Here is an 18895-nt window from a genome sequence, read left to right as displayed (position 1 = left end):
ATTCTAGTACCTTCTCCTAAAGGCTCCTCTAGATTAAGCCAATTAAATTGTGAAAAGGTTCACACAATTCCCCTGTGGTTTCTTAGTATTCATAGTAAAAATGACAAGAATTAACATTTGAAAATAAGACAATTCTGGATTCTTAGACCTTTCCTATAGAACCCTTTCACCTCTAATCCATGGGGAAACCATTTGTATAGCATGAATATTTTCTGACTGTGCCAAGTACTAAAAAGTGCTAGCCTGTCATTTTGAATTATCCAAATAAAGCATGACTGTCAGTCAAAGTACTCTCTGGTTGTATCTGTTAAAGTCTATTTAAAATCCAAGGTCACTCAGGGACAATCAAAACTGATATTCTTTTAGCCAAATAAACAAGAGAATAAAATTGTCATACCCTCAAGTTAGGTTTATATGGCCTCAAATTCCAATTTTAGGTATCTAGCAGAACCACAACCAGGAAAATTAGCCTCAAGTTAGAAATTTTCTTTGAAAAACACAACATAATATCAATGGCACAAATACAATGCCCTACCCAAATTATATTTGGCATATGTCAGGTATCCAAATATCACTGACTTTTATATAAACCCACAGAATATTTTCCCCAATTCATATAATACCATATGCACTTCAAGGCAATGGGTTTGTGTTAGCCAAGTAATGAGAGGATACCTCATTAGAAAGTTAAATAAGAACTGTGATTAAGAAGTACCAGCCTGATAAACAGCACTGCAGGAACTACCCCCTACACTCCCTCTCCCCAATGAGATTATAGAGGCAAGAAAAATCCCTATGAGCAGAGGCTATAAGACAAGTATTCTCAGTGCTTGCCAAAGTGCTTGGCACATAGGAGCTGGTTAATACACACTGTAACTATTAGAGACTGAGCTAATTGTCACAGCTATCACTTCTTTGTGCCTGGCACTTCACCAAGTACATTACTTTATACCACCTGATTTATTCTTCATTATGGTCCAATAAGGCAGAATTGGTCTCATTTTATATAAGTGAGGAAATCAACCAATACAAGTTAAACCATTCAGCTAATGTTTATTACAACTACCAAGAAACAGGGCTGAGATCTGAACCCAAGATATTCTGATTTCAAAGTCCTGGCTCTGTGCTAAATACATTACTGTTCTGTGATATTGCTACTCTTTTTAACATAGATACTAGTCCACTGAGGAAAAAAGAACTTAACACAGATGCTAGTCTATTGAGGAAAGAACACCCGAAATTGTGGTTTGTTTCTATTGAAACTGTCAAAATGGTAACAACCATGACATTCTATTTTATTAAAGTTGACATTAATCTACTAAGAATTGGTTAGTTGCTAAGGAGTTCCTATGAAATCCTCTAATCCAAACACCTAATAATTTTTAGCTAAGAAACATAATCATTGATGACTAGAAGTCAGAAGCAGATATCAACTTTATTTTAATGAACTGATCCATTGTTACTATTCCATTCTGAAATATAATGTAACTTACAATAATAAGGTGGAATAAGGAAATGGACCACTTCATTTTAGCTGAGTAGAAATTTATGTCTAAATTTGCTACTGCACTCAAAGATACATTTTATAGTGTATACAATAAAAGATGGTACGGTTTTGGAGACTGTGTTATTTTTATTTATTCTGAGAAGGACATTACCTATGTTTAACTTTGGAAGTTTCAAATGGCAGAAGAAACAATGAGGACTGCAGAAGATACTGTGTATCTTGACACAGAGTGTATGGATGACAGTAGCTGAGATCTGGAAAGGGAGTATAAAGGCAGCATATGCAAATACCTTTCTCCCTTCTTGACCAATGAATCATTACCATCATGAAGGAGGCAATGAAGTCATAGCCTTATCTAGAAAATAAAATCACTAAGGGGGAAGAAAAAAGTCATTTAAATGAGTAGCCAAGCAGGGTGTCTCATATACAGGCTTTTTTTTCTACATATATTTATATGTTTTAGCTACTTTTCTCTTTCTCCTCATCAGCATCTGGAACCCTGTGGAGATAGTGGCATTTAAAAAGACACAGCAGGTGGTTAATAAATAGAAGCAGTTGAAAGGGATTTAAGCTAAAGCTTCCTAGGATGGTAAAGCTCTACTGCTTTAGCTTGAGACTGATTCCAAGTTGGAACAGCTGGAAATGGCCTCATTTAACCAGCTGGGACTCTTCTTTTAAAAAAACATCAAACAACCTGTAGAAGCCATCTTTGATTTGTAAAGATTAGTTGGTCAAAGTGTCATTAGAAATAGTTTTTAAATCAAATATTAATTACAAGAACTAAAAATAATTTTAGCTATGCACAGACGATCATACCCAAGTACAAGGCTAGACACATAAGAAGCCCACTCACTTTAATCACTCAAAATATATATATATATATTTTAGTAGATATCACTCTGTATTTTTGGTTTTGGTTTGCATTCTTTTTTTTTTTTCCATGAAATGATTCACACTTTTACTCTCCCAAAATCCTGTGGATATGTCAGTCCTTGTTTTTCATTTTTAGCTGATACAAAAAAACATCAAAGTTGTACATGTTATGGGATACATGTAATGTTCAATATTATTCAATACTACACTATACAATATGCATTGTATAATGTTTAAATCAAGTTAAGTATATTTATTTCTCAGATGTTTATCATTTCTTTGTGGTAAAAACTTTCAAAATGCTTTCGTCTACCTTTTTGGAATATATAGTACATAAATTATCTGTAGTCACTATATTGTGAAACAGTGTCTAGGTTTCCCCATATTTAGAACACACAATCTTGAGGTTTGACAATGTTGCTTTAAACTCTACATCCTGTGCTCACCAGAAAAGGCACAAGCCTTTGATCATACATTTAGAAAAAAAGAAAGCACTCAAAGTTACCCCAGATGCCAAACTAATTTATATGAACAAAAATCATAATTTTCAAAACTTGAAACTCTCAGAGGCTAACCATTCATCATTTAAAAAAGGAGCAAAAACAAAATAAAGTACTCAAAGAACAAAGAAATGCAATATTTTAATTTCCAAGATCTACTAAAAATTTTCTATTTTCTAGTGGTGATCAGTATAAATTCTTACATTTAAATTGCCCAGTTTTGGGCTGGGGATGTGGCTCAAGCGGTAGCGCGCTCGCCTGGCATGCGTGTGGCCCAGGTTCGATCCTCAGCACCACATACAAAGAAAGATGTTGTGTCCGCTAAAAACTAAAAAATAAATATTAAAATTTGCTCTCTCTCTCTCTCTCCTCTCTCACTCTCTCTTTAAAAAAATGAAAATAAAAATAAAAATTGCCCAGTTTTCAGCACCTTCATTTCATTACCTTCCCTAAAAATCCCCAAAGAAGGGTTGGTGATATGGCTCAAGGTACAACACTTGCCTTGCCTAGTGTATGAAAGGCTCTGGGATCCAGTCTTGGGGTTCTCCCCAATGCACGCAAGTAAGCATACACACACACACACACACACACACACACACACACACACACACACACATAGCCCAAAGAGCTGTTCATTCATGGCTCATATTCAGCCAACAAATCTGGGTAACTTAAAATGGCTATGCTTTGAATTAAATCTGCAAGTACAAATAAAGTCCAACACATCATGCTATCACTGTACTTGTTTCAATTCTTGGTGCTATAACTCTCCATGGGTCCCTACATGCCTCCTCCTTTAAAGCCTAAGAAAGAAGGTATTAGGCTTACACCTGACAGATTCTGTTGCCTCCTTTACATGGGTCAGCAGAGCCGCTGCTTTTCAATCAGCTGGTCCTTATTTGCATCCTCCAGAGGTATGTTAATTTGGAATTGAGCATCAGGCCCACTCTAACTATAAAGGGACCACCCTACAGTATATTAAAAGGTTCACATCAATGTATGCAATTTAAATGCACATGCACATAATTAACTAGACACAGTACCAGTGTGAGCTGCTAATTTGGAATGAGACACAAAAGACCAGAATGCATGTTGAAGGAAAAAAAAAACTTTAAAATTAAAATGACTTCATAATGAAAACTGCTTCATGCTGTGTCTACTATTTTCATGTAAACTTAATATAACTGTAAATATATTTTAATGAACAGTAGAAAGAGGCAATTACAAAGAGCAAAGGAGGGCAGCACAACAGTGAAACATCATCAGAATAGCTCTTTGCCTTCATATTAAAAGTGCTGCCTGAAGACACAGGATGAATTATAACTTCATAATTTCAGGCAAAAATGTTTTCTATATTAAAGACATACCTATTTTCCAATCTGCTGGCAATGAAAAGAGAACACTCAAGTGAAAAAGCAGTGGGGAGTGGGGAGGGGATATCCTAAGAAATACAGAAGAGAGAAAATCCAAGTTTGACATTTTCATTTTGGTGTTAAAATATCTTATTAGTGTGTTCTTCTTTTGTTAAAATAGCTTTGTATTCCCCAAAGATATCTCTGAAGTGGGAAAGAATTCTTGACATATTTAAACATCAAAAGTCATTCTAAGTACCATAGCCCAAATATATGTGAAGGTTTGGGAGTCTTCATTTAAATGCTGTCTATATCTTGAAACAACTGAAGAAAAGATTTGCCACTGTAAAATGAGTATGATAAATTTCATGACTCAAGAATTTAAGGGAAAGAATACAAGACACTTGACACTGATAGATTTTTGTTAATTAGTATTAGAATTCAGGTAAGAGAAAAGGAGGCCAAACTTTAGGAAAATACCTGAATGTTACAGGGCTGAGCTTGTGAGGCATTGAGGGTGGAGGTGAAGATGTTCTGGTGAAGCAACCTAAAAGTTCAGCTCATTAAATATACTGTGAGCTCTTAAAGAATAAGTGGGGGATGGATTTTACCAAATATTGAGGGATAACTGAGGGATAAACATGGTATACCATCTTTATTTTTTTTTTTTTTTGAGAGAGAGAGAGAGAGAGAGAGAGAGAGAGAGAGAGAGAGAGAGAGAGAGAGAGAGAATTTTTTAATATTTATTTTTTAGTTTTTGGTGGACACAACATCTTTATTTTATTTTTATGTGGTGCTGAGGATCGAACCCAGTACCCTGCACATGCCAGGTGAGCGCGCTACCGCTTGAGCCACATCCCCAGCCCGTATACCCTCTTTAAATGGAAAATAAGACTTAATTATAAAGTCAGAGTCACCAGAACAGTTTTACTTAGTGCAGTTTTGGTGCAGTTTTACTTATCCTACTTTGCATATTGAACAGATCCCACATCTACTTTGGAATGTTAAATGAAGGCTCTGGGCTTGGTTTAAAGATGATGAATAATAGCATCAATTATTGTCCTTGCTTTATGGTTATGAGGCCGATTATTACAAATCTATAGATTAAATGGTAGTATGGGCTAGCAGGCAGATACTGTATATTCTATTTAAATTGATATGGCTGTAGTGTTATCAAAAATTCTAATTACTCAATGATGCAACTAACTGTAAAACTCAGTGTGCTGCTTGCTTGAGGTGAGAAACCACTGCTGGTAATAACTCTTCTATATCTGACTCAGCATTAGTATGCAGTGTATACCCACAGAATTATGGAATTTTAGAATAGAGTTTTATAAGTCATCTAGCATAAGGCTTTTGCTAAAATGAAGAAACCAACTCTGATACAAATGGGCTAAATATTCTACCCAGGAAATGCAGCCAGTTAGTTCACTGCTCTCTCATTCTTCCCTGTTGCCTTTCAAGTTGTAGTTTTAGCAAAATCATATATAGCAAATACATTAACAATTTCTGTTTTCACTTTCATATATATTTTCTTTGATTATTCTCTTTCTTTATATCTTTGATACTTAGAAGTCTTTTGGTCAATATAGACATAATTCCAAAATAGCATATTTAACTATACTAATAAATATTTTAAAAGTATCAAAATAATGTTCTTGTTTTGATATTCCTTTAACATGAAAACAATGAATTAGTCCTAATTTAATGTAATTTTTCTCAACAATTAGATTCATAATAGCATTTCAATGGAGATGAAGCTAAAAGAGATTTTAAAAGCTTACACCCCTTCCAGCAATTTTCAGTAATTCTAATCCAAAGGTAAATATTGCTAATTTCAGAAGAATATTTTTAAAGCATAAAGCCAAAGGATATGATTTTCTGAATATGATTCAGAAAAGGCTGTCACAGAATAATCTTTTAATCCTAGAATTTTATTTACAAAAATTTACTGAATTGCAAAGACTGGAATTTTGATATCAAAGGATATTAACTGTGATTTGCAGAGTCCAATTTTACATAAAACGAGTTACATGAGTTTGGATCCTAGGTGATATGCCATTTCATCAAATAACTTAAGCCTATTAACAAATGCTTTGATGGTACTTGGTCCATAGAGATTTCCACTAATTGTCCTGTATTTTTATCAGTTTCAAATACATATTACAATTGTTTATTATAAAAATGACTAGAAAGCTATTGCTGCATGCCTTGAAGCAGACTAATGAATATTAGGATGCACAGTGAAAGGTCTATCAGTCTACATGATTATGAAGAGACAGGACATCAAAACCGATCCCTTCTCAGTGAAGACAAAGTACTCCGTCATTCTGGACTGTTAAATATGTAACAGTAATTCTGAATATCAGGAAAAAATATGAGGTTTAAGAAGATTGCCTTTTTTCAGAGTTCACTGATCTTCAAGGAAAAGAAAAGAAAAGAAGAAAAGAGAGAAAGGGAAGATCTCAAGTCATAATTATGGTGTAAACTTCTGGGTGTAAAAACATATCTAATCTAGAATCTCCCATGGTATCTACTACCATTCTGGCCCTTGGCATGCAATCAATAGAGGTTTACTAATTGTTCATGACATACAATTTAAACTCATCAGAGTGATTAAAATAATTTCTAAAACTGCAATAATTATTTGAATAAACAAAGAGTCAATGTGATAAAATGGAAATAACTTTGGATTTGGAACCAAAAAAAATTAAGGTTCAGCACTTGTCTATAACAATCAGCTGTGTTACGCTGAGCAAGTTACTAAATTTCTCAGAGATTGAGCCTTCTTCTCTGTAAAGTGAGGATAATAATACATGCTTTGCAGAGATATTAGGATGAAATGGTATGTCAAATCACCTTGCAGTGTCAGGGTCAAAAGAGAACTGAATGAATAGAATTACCATGTTCTTTGGGTGAAATCATGAACTTTAAAACAAGTAACATCATAGTATCAATATTATAAAATTTTAGGCTTTCTTCTCAAGCCTTCTGCATTTGCACATATATATAACAATAGACAATTATTTATTAAGTCAGTGACAAAGACTAATACATATGCTCCATAGTGAGCTCAGTAACTGTTATAAACCATAATAGCCACATAATGCCAATGAACAATGTTTTTTGTGAAAAAATTCTACCCATTAATCAGTTGTAAAATACTTGCACAAATATGCTTGGTACTTATAAAATCCACACATTTTCTACCTTTCTATATTGTGAGTGCAATATCCTTACCAGTAACTTCCAGTGGAGGAAGGCATGTTACATCCAAAAAGTAACATATGATGGACAGTATCCATGCTGGCCCGAGGTTTGAAGTCAACTGTTAAAAAAAAAAAAATACATGAATGTGAATACAAGTTGTACTTCTACACACAATATCACAAGAGACTATGTCTTGGAACACTGAATACCTGTATAATAAAGATGGTTCTATGTTCTAATGATAGAATACCCTGGTTCTATAAATTATCTTTTTCCTTAAGATAAGCTTGACTTAATAATTTTATTTAGTAGGATAGTACACTCTGATACAATAAAAAGAGAAAACAATAATCAATAGATGAAATACTACACATACACATTCTTCTTAATGGAAGACCCCCTTTAAAGTGGTGAAAGTATTATGTGGGTATAAAATGAAAGCTATAGGCTATAGAAATCCATACTACATTTCTGTCCAGGTTTCAGCAGAGTGCTAAGGACCAGAGCACACTCTACAGCAGTTCAGTGAAATGGAAATCACAATGAACAAAGCGTGAGCAAAAACATTTATAACATAAGTTTATTACCTAAAAATGACAATAGTAGTCATTGGAATATATATGGAAATATGACTTATCAGGAAAGAAAAAATAGAAGTGGAAAATATATCTACACAAACACATAGAAAATGTGAAATTAAGTCCTAGGTGAGGTCAGTGCACTTGTTAAAAGGATATTGAAGCTTACACAGTGACATTTCTCTTTTTCTCCTGATAATAGTGTTGGTAAGATACGTTTTATAAGCAAAAACTAGTGCAGAAGTAAAACAGAGAAATATTTTTAAAATTATGTTATTATATAGGTCAGTACCCCTACCCACTCCTGGTAGGGGTTTAGCACAATCTCTTTTTGTTCTGATATAAAATGCTGACAGCATGTGGTAGAAGTTTATGAGTTGCCTTTACTTATAAAATTCTAGTGTGATATCCAGAATATACAAAGAACTAAAAAAACTTAACACCAAAAGACAACCAATCAACAAATGGTCAAAATAACTAAACAGAAATCTCTCAATGAAAAAAAAGCAAAGACCAATAAATACATGGAAAAAATGTTCAATATCTCTAGCAATCAGTGAAATGCTAATTAAAACTACACTAAAATTTCATCTTACTCCAGTCAGATGGCAATGATCAAGAATACAAACAACAATAATTAAAGGAACACTTTGTCAGTGGGACTGCAAAGTAGTACAACCACTCTGGAAAGCAGTTTGGAAGATGCTCAAAAACTGAGTGAAGGAACCACCATATGACCCAGCTATCCCACTTCTGGGTACTTTCCCCAAAGATCTAAAATCAGCATACTACAGTGACACAGTCACATCAATGTTTATATCAGCACAATTCAAAATAGCTAAATTATGAAATCAACCCAGACAGGTGCACATCAATAGATGAATGGATAAAAATTGTGGCATGTATACACAGTGGAGTTCTACTCAGTCATTAAAAGAATGAAATTATGGCATTTGCCAGTAAATGGATGAAACTGGAAAATATCATGCTAAGTGAAATTAGCCACACTCAGAAACTCAAAGGTTGAATGTTTTCTCATATGTGGAAGCTAAAGTAAAATAAAGGAAAGGGAGAGGAAAGAATAAGATTACATAAGGAACAAATACAAATTAATAGATGAGCGAAAGGAATGCTAGTAGAATAGAGGAAGGAGAAAGGGAGAGGGGAAGGAGGAAGAATAGGAGAGAATATGGGGATCATGAACTGAAATCAATTTCCATGCATGCATGAATTTGTCAGGATGAACCTAACTACTATGTATAACCATAAAGCTGTAACAATAAAAATAAAGTTCAGCTTTAAAAAATGCTAGCTTTTTTTGAGGTAAATGACCTCAAGTCTCAAGTGTGTACAAAACTGCATCTATTAACTATTTTGGTCTGTTTCACAAGCCAATATAGCTGTGTGGGCACCTGTCTGGGTTGATTTCATAATTTAGCAAAACATCATTTGTTGTTAAAATATGCAGCTGAGACATGAGTGTCTATCAAATAAAGAAGTGTTCTTTATCAAACTGTAGCCCCACCACTTGCAAAGTGTGGCTATCAGAAAACTGAGGGGCCTTACTATGTGCTGCCTTGACTTACAACTTTCAGAGGAAATAAAAAGATGTGTATTAACTACACTGAAAATAAGGACTTAAAGTCTAAAAACCAAAATTTGAGGTTTTCATACCACCATTAAAAAAATAACAGGAAAGAGAGAATGTTGGAAAATAGACAATATAACTTAAGCCATATCACAGAAAAAGTCTATCAACAAAAAAAGTGTTGTGGAGTGATAGTGGCCATCATATCATTATATTGCATGCACATAAAAATATGTAACAACAAATTCCACCATGACCTATAACTATAATGTGCCAATAAAAATTGTGGAAAATCAAAAATAATGCATAAAAAAACAAAAAAGAGAATATTGTTTTCTATCACCAAAGAATACAGTAGAACTAGGAAATTAAAGATACCTTGGAAGGAAAGAATCAACTGGAAATTGCAACACTTCACAACTCATAGAAAATCATATTGATACTAAACTAAAGTTTGTTAGCAAGAGAAACAGAAGGAAGAAAAAGGGATTCCACTTCACAGACCACTCTCAACATTAGTGCAGGACTTCTTTCCTCACTTCCAGAATCCTCCCAGCAGAAGAAAAATTTTAAAGGCCCTAAGGCAGAAGGACCTGTAAGTTATTTATTATTTATTCACGTTAAGTTTATTTTGGTAGATAATAGATTTGTAATTTTATATTCAATTTTATCAAATTGCTTAATCACTCTATGGACATCTACTAATTTTTCATCTGACTGTATCCTTTCTTTCTTTTCTTTTCATCTCCCCTCTCCTCCCCTCCCCTCCCTTCCCTTCCCTTCCCCTCCCTTTCCCTCTTCTCTTCTCTTTTCTTTCTCTCTTTTTGCTTTGGTACCAGGGATTAAACTCAGGGTCACATAAACGCTGAGCCACATTCTAAGCCACTTTTTAAAGTTTTGAGACAGGGTCTCACTAAGGCCTTAGGGCCTTGCTAGGTTGCTGAGGTTAGTCTCGAACTTGCAACCCTCCTGCTTCAGCCTCCTGAGTTACTGGGATTACAGGTGAGTACCACCTCCTTACATTCTTTTTAAATATTATCACTTCACCTATGAGGGGTTGTCAAACAAGGGAAACAGGCTGATTCCTCTGCTTTTTCATAACTCATGTAGATGATTACATGATCTCCAGCCCTGCGATTATCTTATTAGAGATGAACAGATTTCCTATCATAGAATCATCCTTGGAATTTTGGTCACAAATTAACAGGGTCAAGTGTAGTTTATTCCAAGATTTGAGTGTTAGATGCAAAACAACATGGGTTTTAGGCATTAGCTACAAACTCAAGTGGAAATTCCAGCTGAGTTGGAATCCTATGTTTTCTTCAAGAAAGAGGTCAGAGAACTATCTATTTGGGAATCACTCAGAGATTAAACCCGGGATCTGTGAAGTTGGACAAACACACTAAAGATGAATAAAACCAGAGGGAAGGCTCAGGGCAGAGCAATAGTGAAAGCCTTGAACTGTTGTGATCCATTTAGAAGACATCAATGACTTTTTTTAATGTTAATTCTTTGTGCATGCTTCTTTGAAACAAGGCAAAATAACCTCTTTAGAAAAAAGGGTGAGCCATCAGTAACTTTATAAAATTATTAATAAGCAAAAGATTCAAGTAAGAATCTGTGGGAAGAGGAACAGATCATAAAGACAACAACATGCAATCTCTGAGGCTTTTTATTGGAAAGAAAAGTGTTTTCCTGGCCTTTTGTTTATTGAAAAAGATCTTCTGTCTTCTGTGAAGTAAAAAGTAAATCTTAATTACTCAAAAAACAAATTCTCTAACCACATTTTTTTCTCATTCTGACATAATCTTTTAAGTATCATTTGTTTCATACTGAACTCTTATTAGCTACATTTAATTCCCATGTCTAAAAAGAAAAAAAGTAAATGTATGTCTTTAAGCAGCAGTAAAAAAAATTGTTCAGTTCCCTCTCTTGAAACTTGATTCAAACTGACTCACAAATTCCTCCAGACACTCAAGAAATAATTTAATTGATAAATTGGTACAAGATCAAACATGCAACTTACCACCTTTGTTCATATCCTAAGCAAAAGGTTAATCAGTATTTATATAATTAAGCTTAATGTATAATTTATTGAAAATTGAAGTAAAAATTACCTCCAGTAAAAAAAAGGCATTTCAAAAATAAGTATAAAACAAACAGAAGATGCTTTTAAATAATGCAGTACTTAGATAATTTCATTAAAAGGCCTGCTGCCTGTGGTAGGAAGGGGCCAGGTGGAAGAAGATTAGTCTGACAGGTTCTCTTCCTGGATTTGCTCCACTCCTACTTATTACAGAAATAATAATAAGACCCCATTCCTTAAAAATAAGAATAAAGTCCACTGAGCACAAGACACACTTATGACTATGCAGGAGATTTCAACACAATGCAAATCAGTATAAAAAAATTAAATCACATCTTAAAAGAGATTCCTTCTTTTTCTCCCACCAAGTACCAAAAAATAAAGGATTCAAAGGGAAGAGAGCTAGAGAACAATAATGAAAACAACTGCATTTAAGTGTACAATTCTGACAGGCAGAATAAACAAAGGCAGCTTTGGGATGGTGATAAACAGCTCAAAATGGAGCCTTGTGAGAATGTGAGGGAATATTATATCCCGTAAGATTAAAAGTGCCACCACCTTTTCCAACTCAATACAGACATGACAGCTGCTTAACTGGAAATGGTACTTCAGTCTCAACGGGTATCAGCAGTTCAGAACACCTGATGTGTTCCATCAGGGCAAATTCTATAGGTAAGTCCTGGGAACCAAATATCTTTCAAGGCCCCAAACTTCAGAAATAGTGACTTGGACGATAATTAAAGGAAATATGATGCACCAAAAGTGCAGAGGTTGGAGGATTTCTCTAAGGTAGCGTCATCTGAAATGAAAGACTTGAAAGTATATGTATTGAGCAGAGAGATAACTTGGTATATTTTCTGGAGTTCTAAGCAAAATTTGTTCTAAGAATTTATTGCCTCTCTTAGCTGTTAGCTGAGATGTTTCAGACTACAACCAGGGCCATAAAATTCTCTAATAATGTGACTTAGGAGAGAGTTTCATTTAGCACTTGAATTTCAATTTTTCTTGTCCAAGGAGATATCCAGTTGTACATGTCAAATATCACCATATCTGCCGTTCTCAGGATATGGAAGGCCTGTGACAAACATACACAGCCCAGGGGAGGAACCAGCAATGGTGGAGATACCCATGCACACATCGTCAATCCTAAATTACCAGTGGGCATGGCTTCAACACTCTTTTTAGTTAATGATACATAATGGAGGGATACTGTAGACCATGGATATTAACCTAATGAACAAACTCACATTTGGATCTACATTCTAGAACTGTTGCTTATATGCGCATTAGAGATAATCATTATTAACTTTTTCTTTCCTCCCAGTGGAATCATTATACACAGTGTTTTATTTATTATATAAATTGTTAAATAATTTTCTTCAGCAGTATTTTTTAACCTATGCTGTGCACTGGAATTACCTATGGAGTTTGTTAAAAATAAAGTGCCCAGGGTTAATACTGGATCAGTCCCTTCCCATCCCCCATCAATATCTTAATCAAATCCTCATAAGTCAGAGGTGAGTAATAGGTAATTCTAATTGTAATCAACAGTTTCAATGGCTGGATATATCCTATTGTGTGAGCATACTTAGACTTCAGTTAAGAAACCATAGTTAAATTGGGATTATATTGCTCTTTTAAATTTATAGCACAAAATGAATTATAAAAAGTTTTTGAAGATAAAAATTAACTGGCATTTTTGGAATTGTTTTATTAAAAGAGATCACTAGGACTCTACTACATCGTATAATCTTTTTAGGATTGAGGTCTGAAGCAGACATACAAATGAAACTTCGGTTATTATGTTTACATCTGCAAAAAAAAAAGAGTTTCCTAATGTTGCTAGCATTTTTAAGCCATATGCAACAGGGATAACTGGTAGGTGTAAGGTTTAAAAACAATAACATAAAAAGAAATATCATGATTTAAAAAAATTTACAGGCTCCCAAATCTTAATACTATATCCTTAAGCTTTTATTTTTATTTTCTAAAAATAAACTTTATACCTCAAAAAGTGTTCAAAGGAACTGAAGAGAGTAATGCTCTAAATTGTAACTTAAGTGTAGGATATGATCAACCATAATGTTCACAATCTTTCACTTGGGCCAAGAAGATACAGATAAATATAAAGCCCAGAGCACCACAGTCCATTTGCCAGCAATGTTAAAAAGCCTCAGCAATGGCATATTATATCATCTGCTAGCCTCCCGCATAACCATAAAGCAAATTTACACTTCAGCAAAGACCTTTTGCTTGAATATTTTTAATCAGAAAGCTTACTAGAGAAAGTGTCATTAACTCTTGCTAGCATGGTCAATGGTGTACAATTCATAAAGAATCCTTAATGTAGTTTGTGGGGTCTTTCAGCTGCTGTTATCAAACTAACCAAGAAATAAGACACCTGAGCAAGCCTATCTATTGAAATAAATTTAAAATGAAATAATCCTTATGCCTGAGTAAAGGAGTTCAACACTAGGAACAAAACTTCTAGGTGATAGGCTTTTAAAATTGAACTTTTTGTTAGTATATACCAGAACTAACTTAAAAATCAATAAAGAGACTATCAGCCAAACCACACAAAATAAAAGAGGATAAGCATCACTAAGCCCTATTTTTGTAATGTAATTCCTATAACAGTCCTTTATTAATTGCCTACAGAATCAAATCCAAATCCTACTTCTTGGCTTTTAAGATCATATATAATATCATACTAGTCTCTGAGCTCACCTCACTTCCAATATGACAGCACCCTTATATTCACCTCTTCACTTTCATACGGCAGTCCTACTTACATAAGAATCACATCTGATAACATTTACTGCCAGGCACCTATTTACTTCTTACAAAGATCTGGAGTCTGGTCCCTTTTCCTTAGAAACACATGATCCTTGAGAAGAGACTTGTCCTTGGTTATATATCTAGTAAATGAGGTTGCGATTTGAATGCAGAGTTGTCTGGCTCAGAGCTTGCTCTTTTAGCCACTATATGATGCTGTCTTGTATCTTTGTGCCCCATGTGTTCCTTTGCGTTCATACTATTGGTCGCTATGTTTATATGTTCCTCTATGTAACATATAAACCATCTTCCCAGGTCCTGATCAAAGCTTGCCAATCTCCTCTATGGCATTCTCTGACCAGATCAGTTTACCATGATCTCTTCAGAGCTTAACACCAGCTCTTTCTGAAATAACAGAAATGGATACTTCAGAAGGAAGTATACTAGGAAGGAGAAGGGAAAGGATTCTCAGTTAACTATTTGGTAGCAGAAAGGTGACAGAGCTCAAAATATCATAATTCCCTCCACTGATGGACATCTACATATCAAATTTGATCCAAACCTGGGCTTTCTGAATTGGCCATTTTACTAGGTAGGTGATACTTAATCATTGCATTAAAATAGCTATGTCAACAAGTTTTGTGACTACCAGATGTATCTAATTGAGGAAATTCCTTCTCTTAGCTTATAAAATATAACAAAATGGTTTCTACTCCTTTTCTCACCATTTTTTATTACCTGAGAAAAATCTGGGAGTCATTAGGGGTTGTCATGTGGGTATGTGGATGACCAAATGTTTGAGGGCACTCAAGACAAACTGAGTGTCTGACAAAAGGAATATAGCAACAACTTCTTCATGAGTATGACCAAGGAAATTGGGTTTATCTACTCATCAGAAACCTCTGGTATTAAGTATCATATTTACATCATCGATAATAATTCTTTCCAAGCAGCTTTCACTAAGAAACCAGAAAAAGTTACCTATGGCGCCTGTTAGAAGGTTCTCAATGGTAATATGAGTCACAGAAAACTATTTGTTATTCATGTTGGAGAGAATTCTAGTAAGGAGAAAGGAAAGGATACTCAATCAGCTCAGGTGATGGGTGCTCATACATGTATATGTGTGTTCCAACACACATACCCATGTGCACGCACAAATATACACCCTTCTAATAGCTGCTATCAAAGCTATGAAATGTGGATGTAAACAATGTTCCCTGATAGACCTTGGTCTTTACAAGTGACTCACAAGGATGTTTAAAATTAGACCATCACTGCAGTTTTCAAAGTATCTCATTTTCACTTGAATATGTAATTTGTTTAAGAAAGGTCACATTTGGAAATACTCAAACCTAACTGCAATTCTGTAATGGAAATTGTTCTATATACTAAGAGAGAAAGCCCAAGAAAATGAAAAACAATGAATCATTAGATTAATTTCATCTATTTCTGAATTCAATGGCAACTATCTCATTTGTATAGTGTAATTTGATAGATAGGGATCTGCCATCATTCACTAAGGAAAAGACACATTTATTTACTGGTCGCCCATGTGAGGGAAAGCAAGTGGATGAAGATGACAGTCAAATTTCTTGGCTGAGTGGACTGCTGTCAGAGCCAATTCCTCTGAGTGTCCGTAAAACACCTTTTAGACAGCAACACAGTTCAGTGGTCAAATGCAGATTTTATCCAACCTTTACCAATTCCAATTTTGTGATTTCTTTTTAAAACAGTAAACAAAAGCAATGCATAGGAAAAGCTATGATTTTGTTCAAAATATAAAAAAATCGTTTTCATTAAACTATATCCCAGATGCCTACATTAATTAATATTTAATACAGATATATAAACCCATCATAGTATATGCTTACATGTACATTTGTTACATATGTAGCATATACACACGTATATACACATACACACATATATACCATCATGGTATTTTCTCAATATTAAGAAGGATGTTTATTGAAAACCATTTACATAACTTTGACACACAAACATAAAGCCAAAATCGTGGATTACTCAAATGATATTCTGACTTTTAACACTATCAAGAATGTTGGTCTTAGTCATAATTAGCTATCTAAATTGTTCTCTTTTTGTATGTTCTTCAGAAATTTGAAAAATTCAAGGAGAAAGTCCTTTTTATATGTTTTTACATTTGTGTTCTTGTCTTCTGGGATTCTGCTAAGCTCTGATTTCCTAAGCATGTATCATACTTCACATTCCCATTATCTAGACCCAAAAATGGCACATACACAAATTTTATTTGCTGAGAAAATTAATAAGTGATTTTCTTTTTTTAAAAAAATAACCATTCCTTATACTAAAACAAGAATATAATTTGAAGTAAAAGATTAAACTGTCTACTATTTGAAACACCATATTAAAAAATGGCCAAACAGCCAGGCACAGTGGTAATTCCAATGTCAGGAGGATCTCAAGTTCACCACCTGGTGTGGTGGTGCATGCCTGTAATCCCAGTGCCTGGGGAGGCTGAGGAAGAGGATCCCAAGTTCAAGGGCAGGCTCAGTAACCTAGCAAGGCTCTAAGCAACATAATAAGACCCTGCCTCAAATTTAAAAAAAGGTCTTGGGATGTGATTCAGTGGTTAAGTGTCCCTGGGTTCTATCCCCAGGGCCAAAAAAAAAAAAAAAAAAAAAAAAAAAAAAAAAAAAAAAGCCATTAGTGAGTCCATCATATTCTGTGTCATATTTCATTTTGGTATTCAAAAGTTAAAAAGGCACAGAAAATGAAAGCAGAAGCTACAAAATTGTCTTAAGAATGGACAAACAGAGTTGCTATTTTTTTTAAATGAATAAAATATTAAGGGTCTTCACAATGCTTCATTTCTAACCTAATCTTATATGGAGGCATTTATCTAATCTTATGACAAGGCATTCAGAGATTTGGAATTTGGGATAAGCCACAAAAGGCTAAAGCTTCATGTCTCCCTGCCACTGTCTAGTCACCCACTCTTGAAGTGGCAGAACCCTGGTTATCCCACAACCAAAGCTTCCACTGTAAGAGTTTGGAAACTTACGTATAATCCCTTCCCAACATATAACCTATATAGCCAAGCCCTTTTCCCTTTCTCATTTCTTAATATAAATGACTGCTTGATGTTTCTCTTTGGTTTTCAATTCTCTAGTTTTAATTTGGCTACCTCTAGATATCTGTGGCAAATACCATGGAGGTAGTACATTAAAGGACTTACACCGAACATGGAACAATCCATTTTGCACAGGTAGCCCAATCTTTAGCATTCAAGCAATTCTTTCAACAATAAAGAAAGGAAGAAATACTGAAAACAATTACTAACCTTAGAAGATCATTTAGAAGAGTTACTTAAGAAAATGAAGAAACATCTAGAACCCTGATTCTAATACAGCCCTTGGGTGTTTCCTATGAATATTTTGTTTGGATATATTCACTTGTACTTTACAATTTTAAACTATGGAAAAGTAAACACATTTCTTTTAGGAGAGCAATAACACATTCCAGGATATATATTTATAGCCCTTAGAGGTACTAGCACTGGTGTCATATACTACCTTCAATCCTTAGAAACAAGCAAGTAACTGTCAATGTGAGAACTGTAATATTGCTGTGACACATGACTGCCATATTTATTCAGGTGTGTAAGGCAGCCTCCTCTTCAAAGCAAGTATGAAATGGTAGAAATTAAGAATACCTCTGACCTTGAACAAAGAAATATGGTAGAAAAGAAATCCATGTAAAATTCCATTTATGAGTAAATATTATTTTCTCCCAGGCCGTCAAACATGTGGATGTGAAATTTTAAAAAGCTTTACTGTCAATATTTAATTATAAATAAAAATTCTAAATCCCATCTGGGATTACTCAAAGAACTACAACTAGAAACTTAAATTATTACCTTTAAAGTGATTCAATTCAGGACCTGGGAGCACTGTCCTTCCTAAATTTTTCCTTGGTAATGTCCAAATACTATATAAAACCATAGTCAGATAATGTTCAACTTCTCATGGTGTGACTTTCATTCTTAGGGATTAATTAGTGAGGCAATTTTGTTGTTATGACTTGTATGTTTTGTTGTGATTGCCACCAAAGTATGGTGGAAAAATAAATGCATGTTGTGCTGGTTTTGCAGGTCTATTATGTCCATTCCTGTGGGGAATACCTCATGAAAATTCATTCTCAGACTGCCCCAAGGCTATGTGGTAGACATTTTACAACTCACATAATAGCCATTTCAGCCCACTTGAAGATTAGTTTCAAGGGACCAGAATACAACTCTCATTACCATCACTTTTCAAAATCAACATCTCAAAACAGAAAAGTAAAGTGGAAAAAAATATTCTTGAATAATTTTCCAATCATCCGTCTCCCCCAAACAGTTAAAAGTCTGTCATAGGGATGAATAAATTAAAACAACCTAGAT

General features: G+C 34.4%; 1 protein-coding gene across 6 annotated transcripts in view; it reads right to left on the bottom strand.

Moving 5' to 3' along the window:
• The window catches only part of Pam (peptidylglycine alpha-amidating monooxygenase), a 177609-nt gene that overhangs the window by 110727 nt on the left and 47987 nt on the right, over window positions 1–18895 (bottom strand). For all 6 annotated transcript variants that reach the window (XM_021726890.3, XM_013358992.4, XM_040272976.2 and 3 more), the window contains exon 4: window positions 7473–7560. In XM_021726890.3, coding sequence (XP_021582565.1) covers window positions 7473–7560 — 88 coding nt within the window. The remainder of the gene's footprint in view (window positions 1–7472; window positions 7561–18895) is intronic.

Source organism: Ictidomys tridecemlineatus, chromosome 1 (genome assembly GCF_052094955.1).
Source record: "Ictidomys tridecemlineatus isolate mIctTri1 chromosome 1, mIctTri1.hap1, whole genome shotgun sequence".
Taxonomy (NCBI): domain Eukaryota; kingdom Metazoa; phylum Chordata; class Mammalia; order Rodentia; family Sciuridae; genus Ictidomys; species Ictidomys tridecemlineatus.
This window is presented reverse-complemented; position numbering and strand designations above follow the sequence as displayed.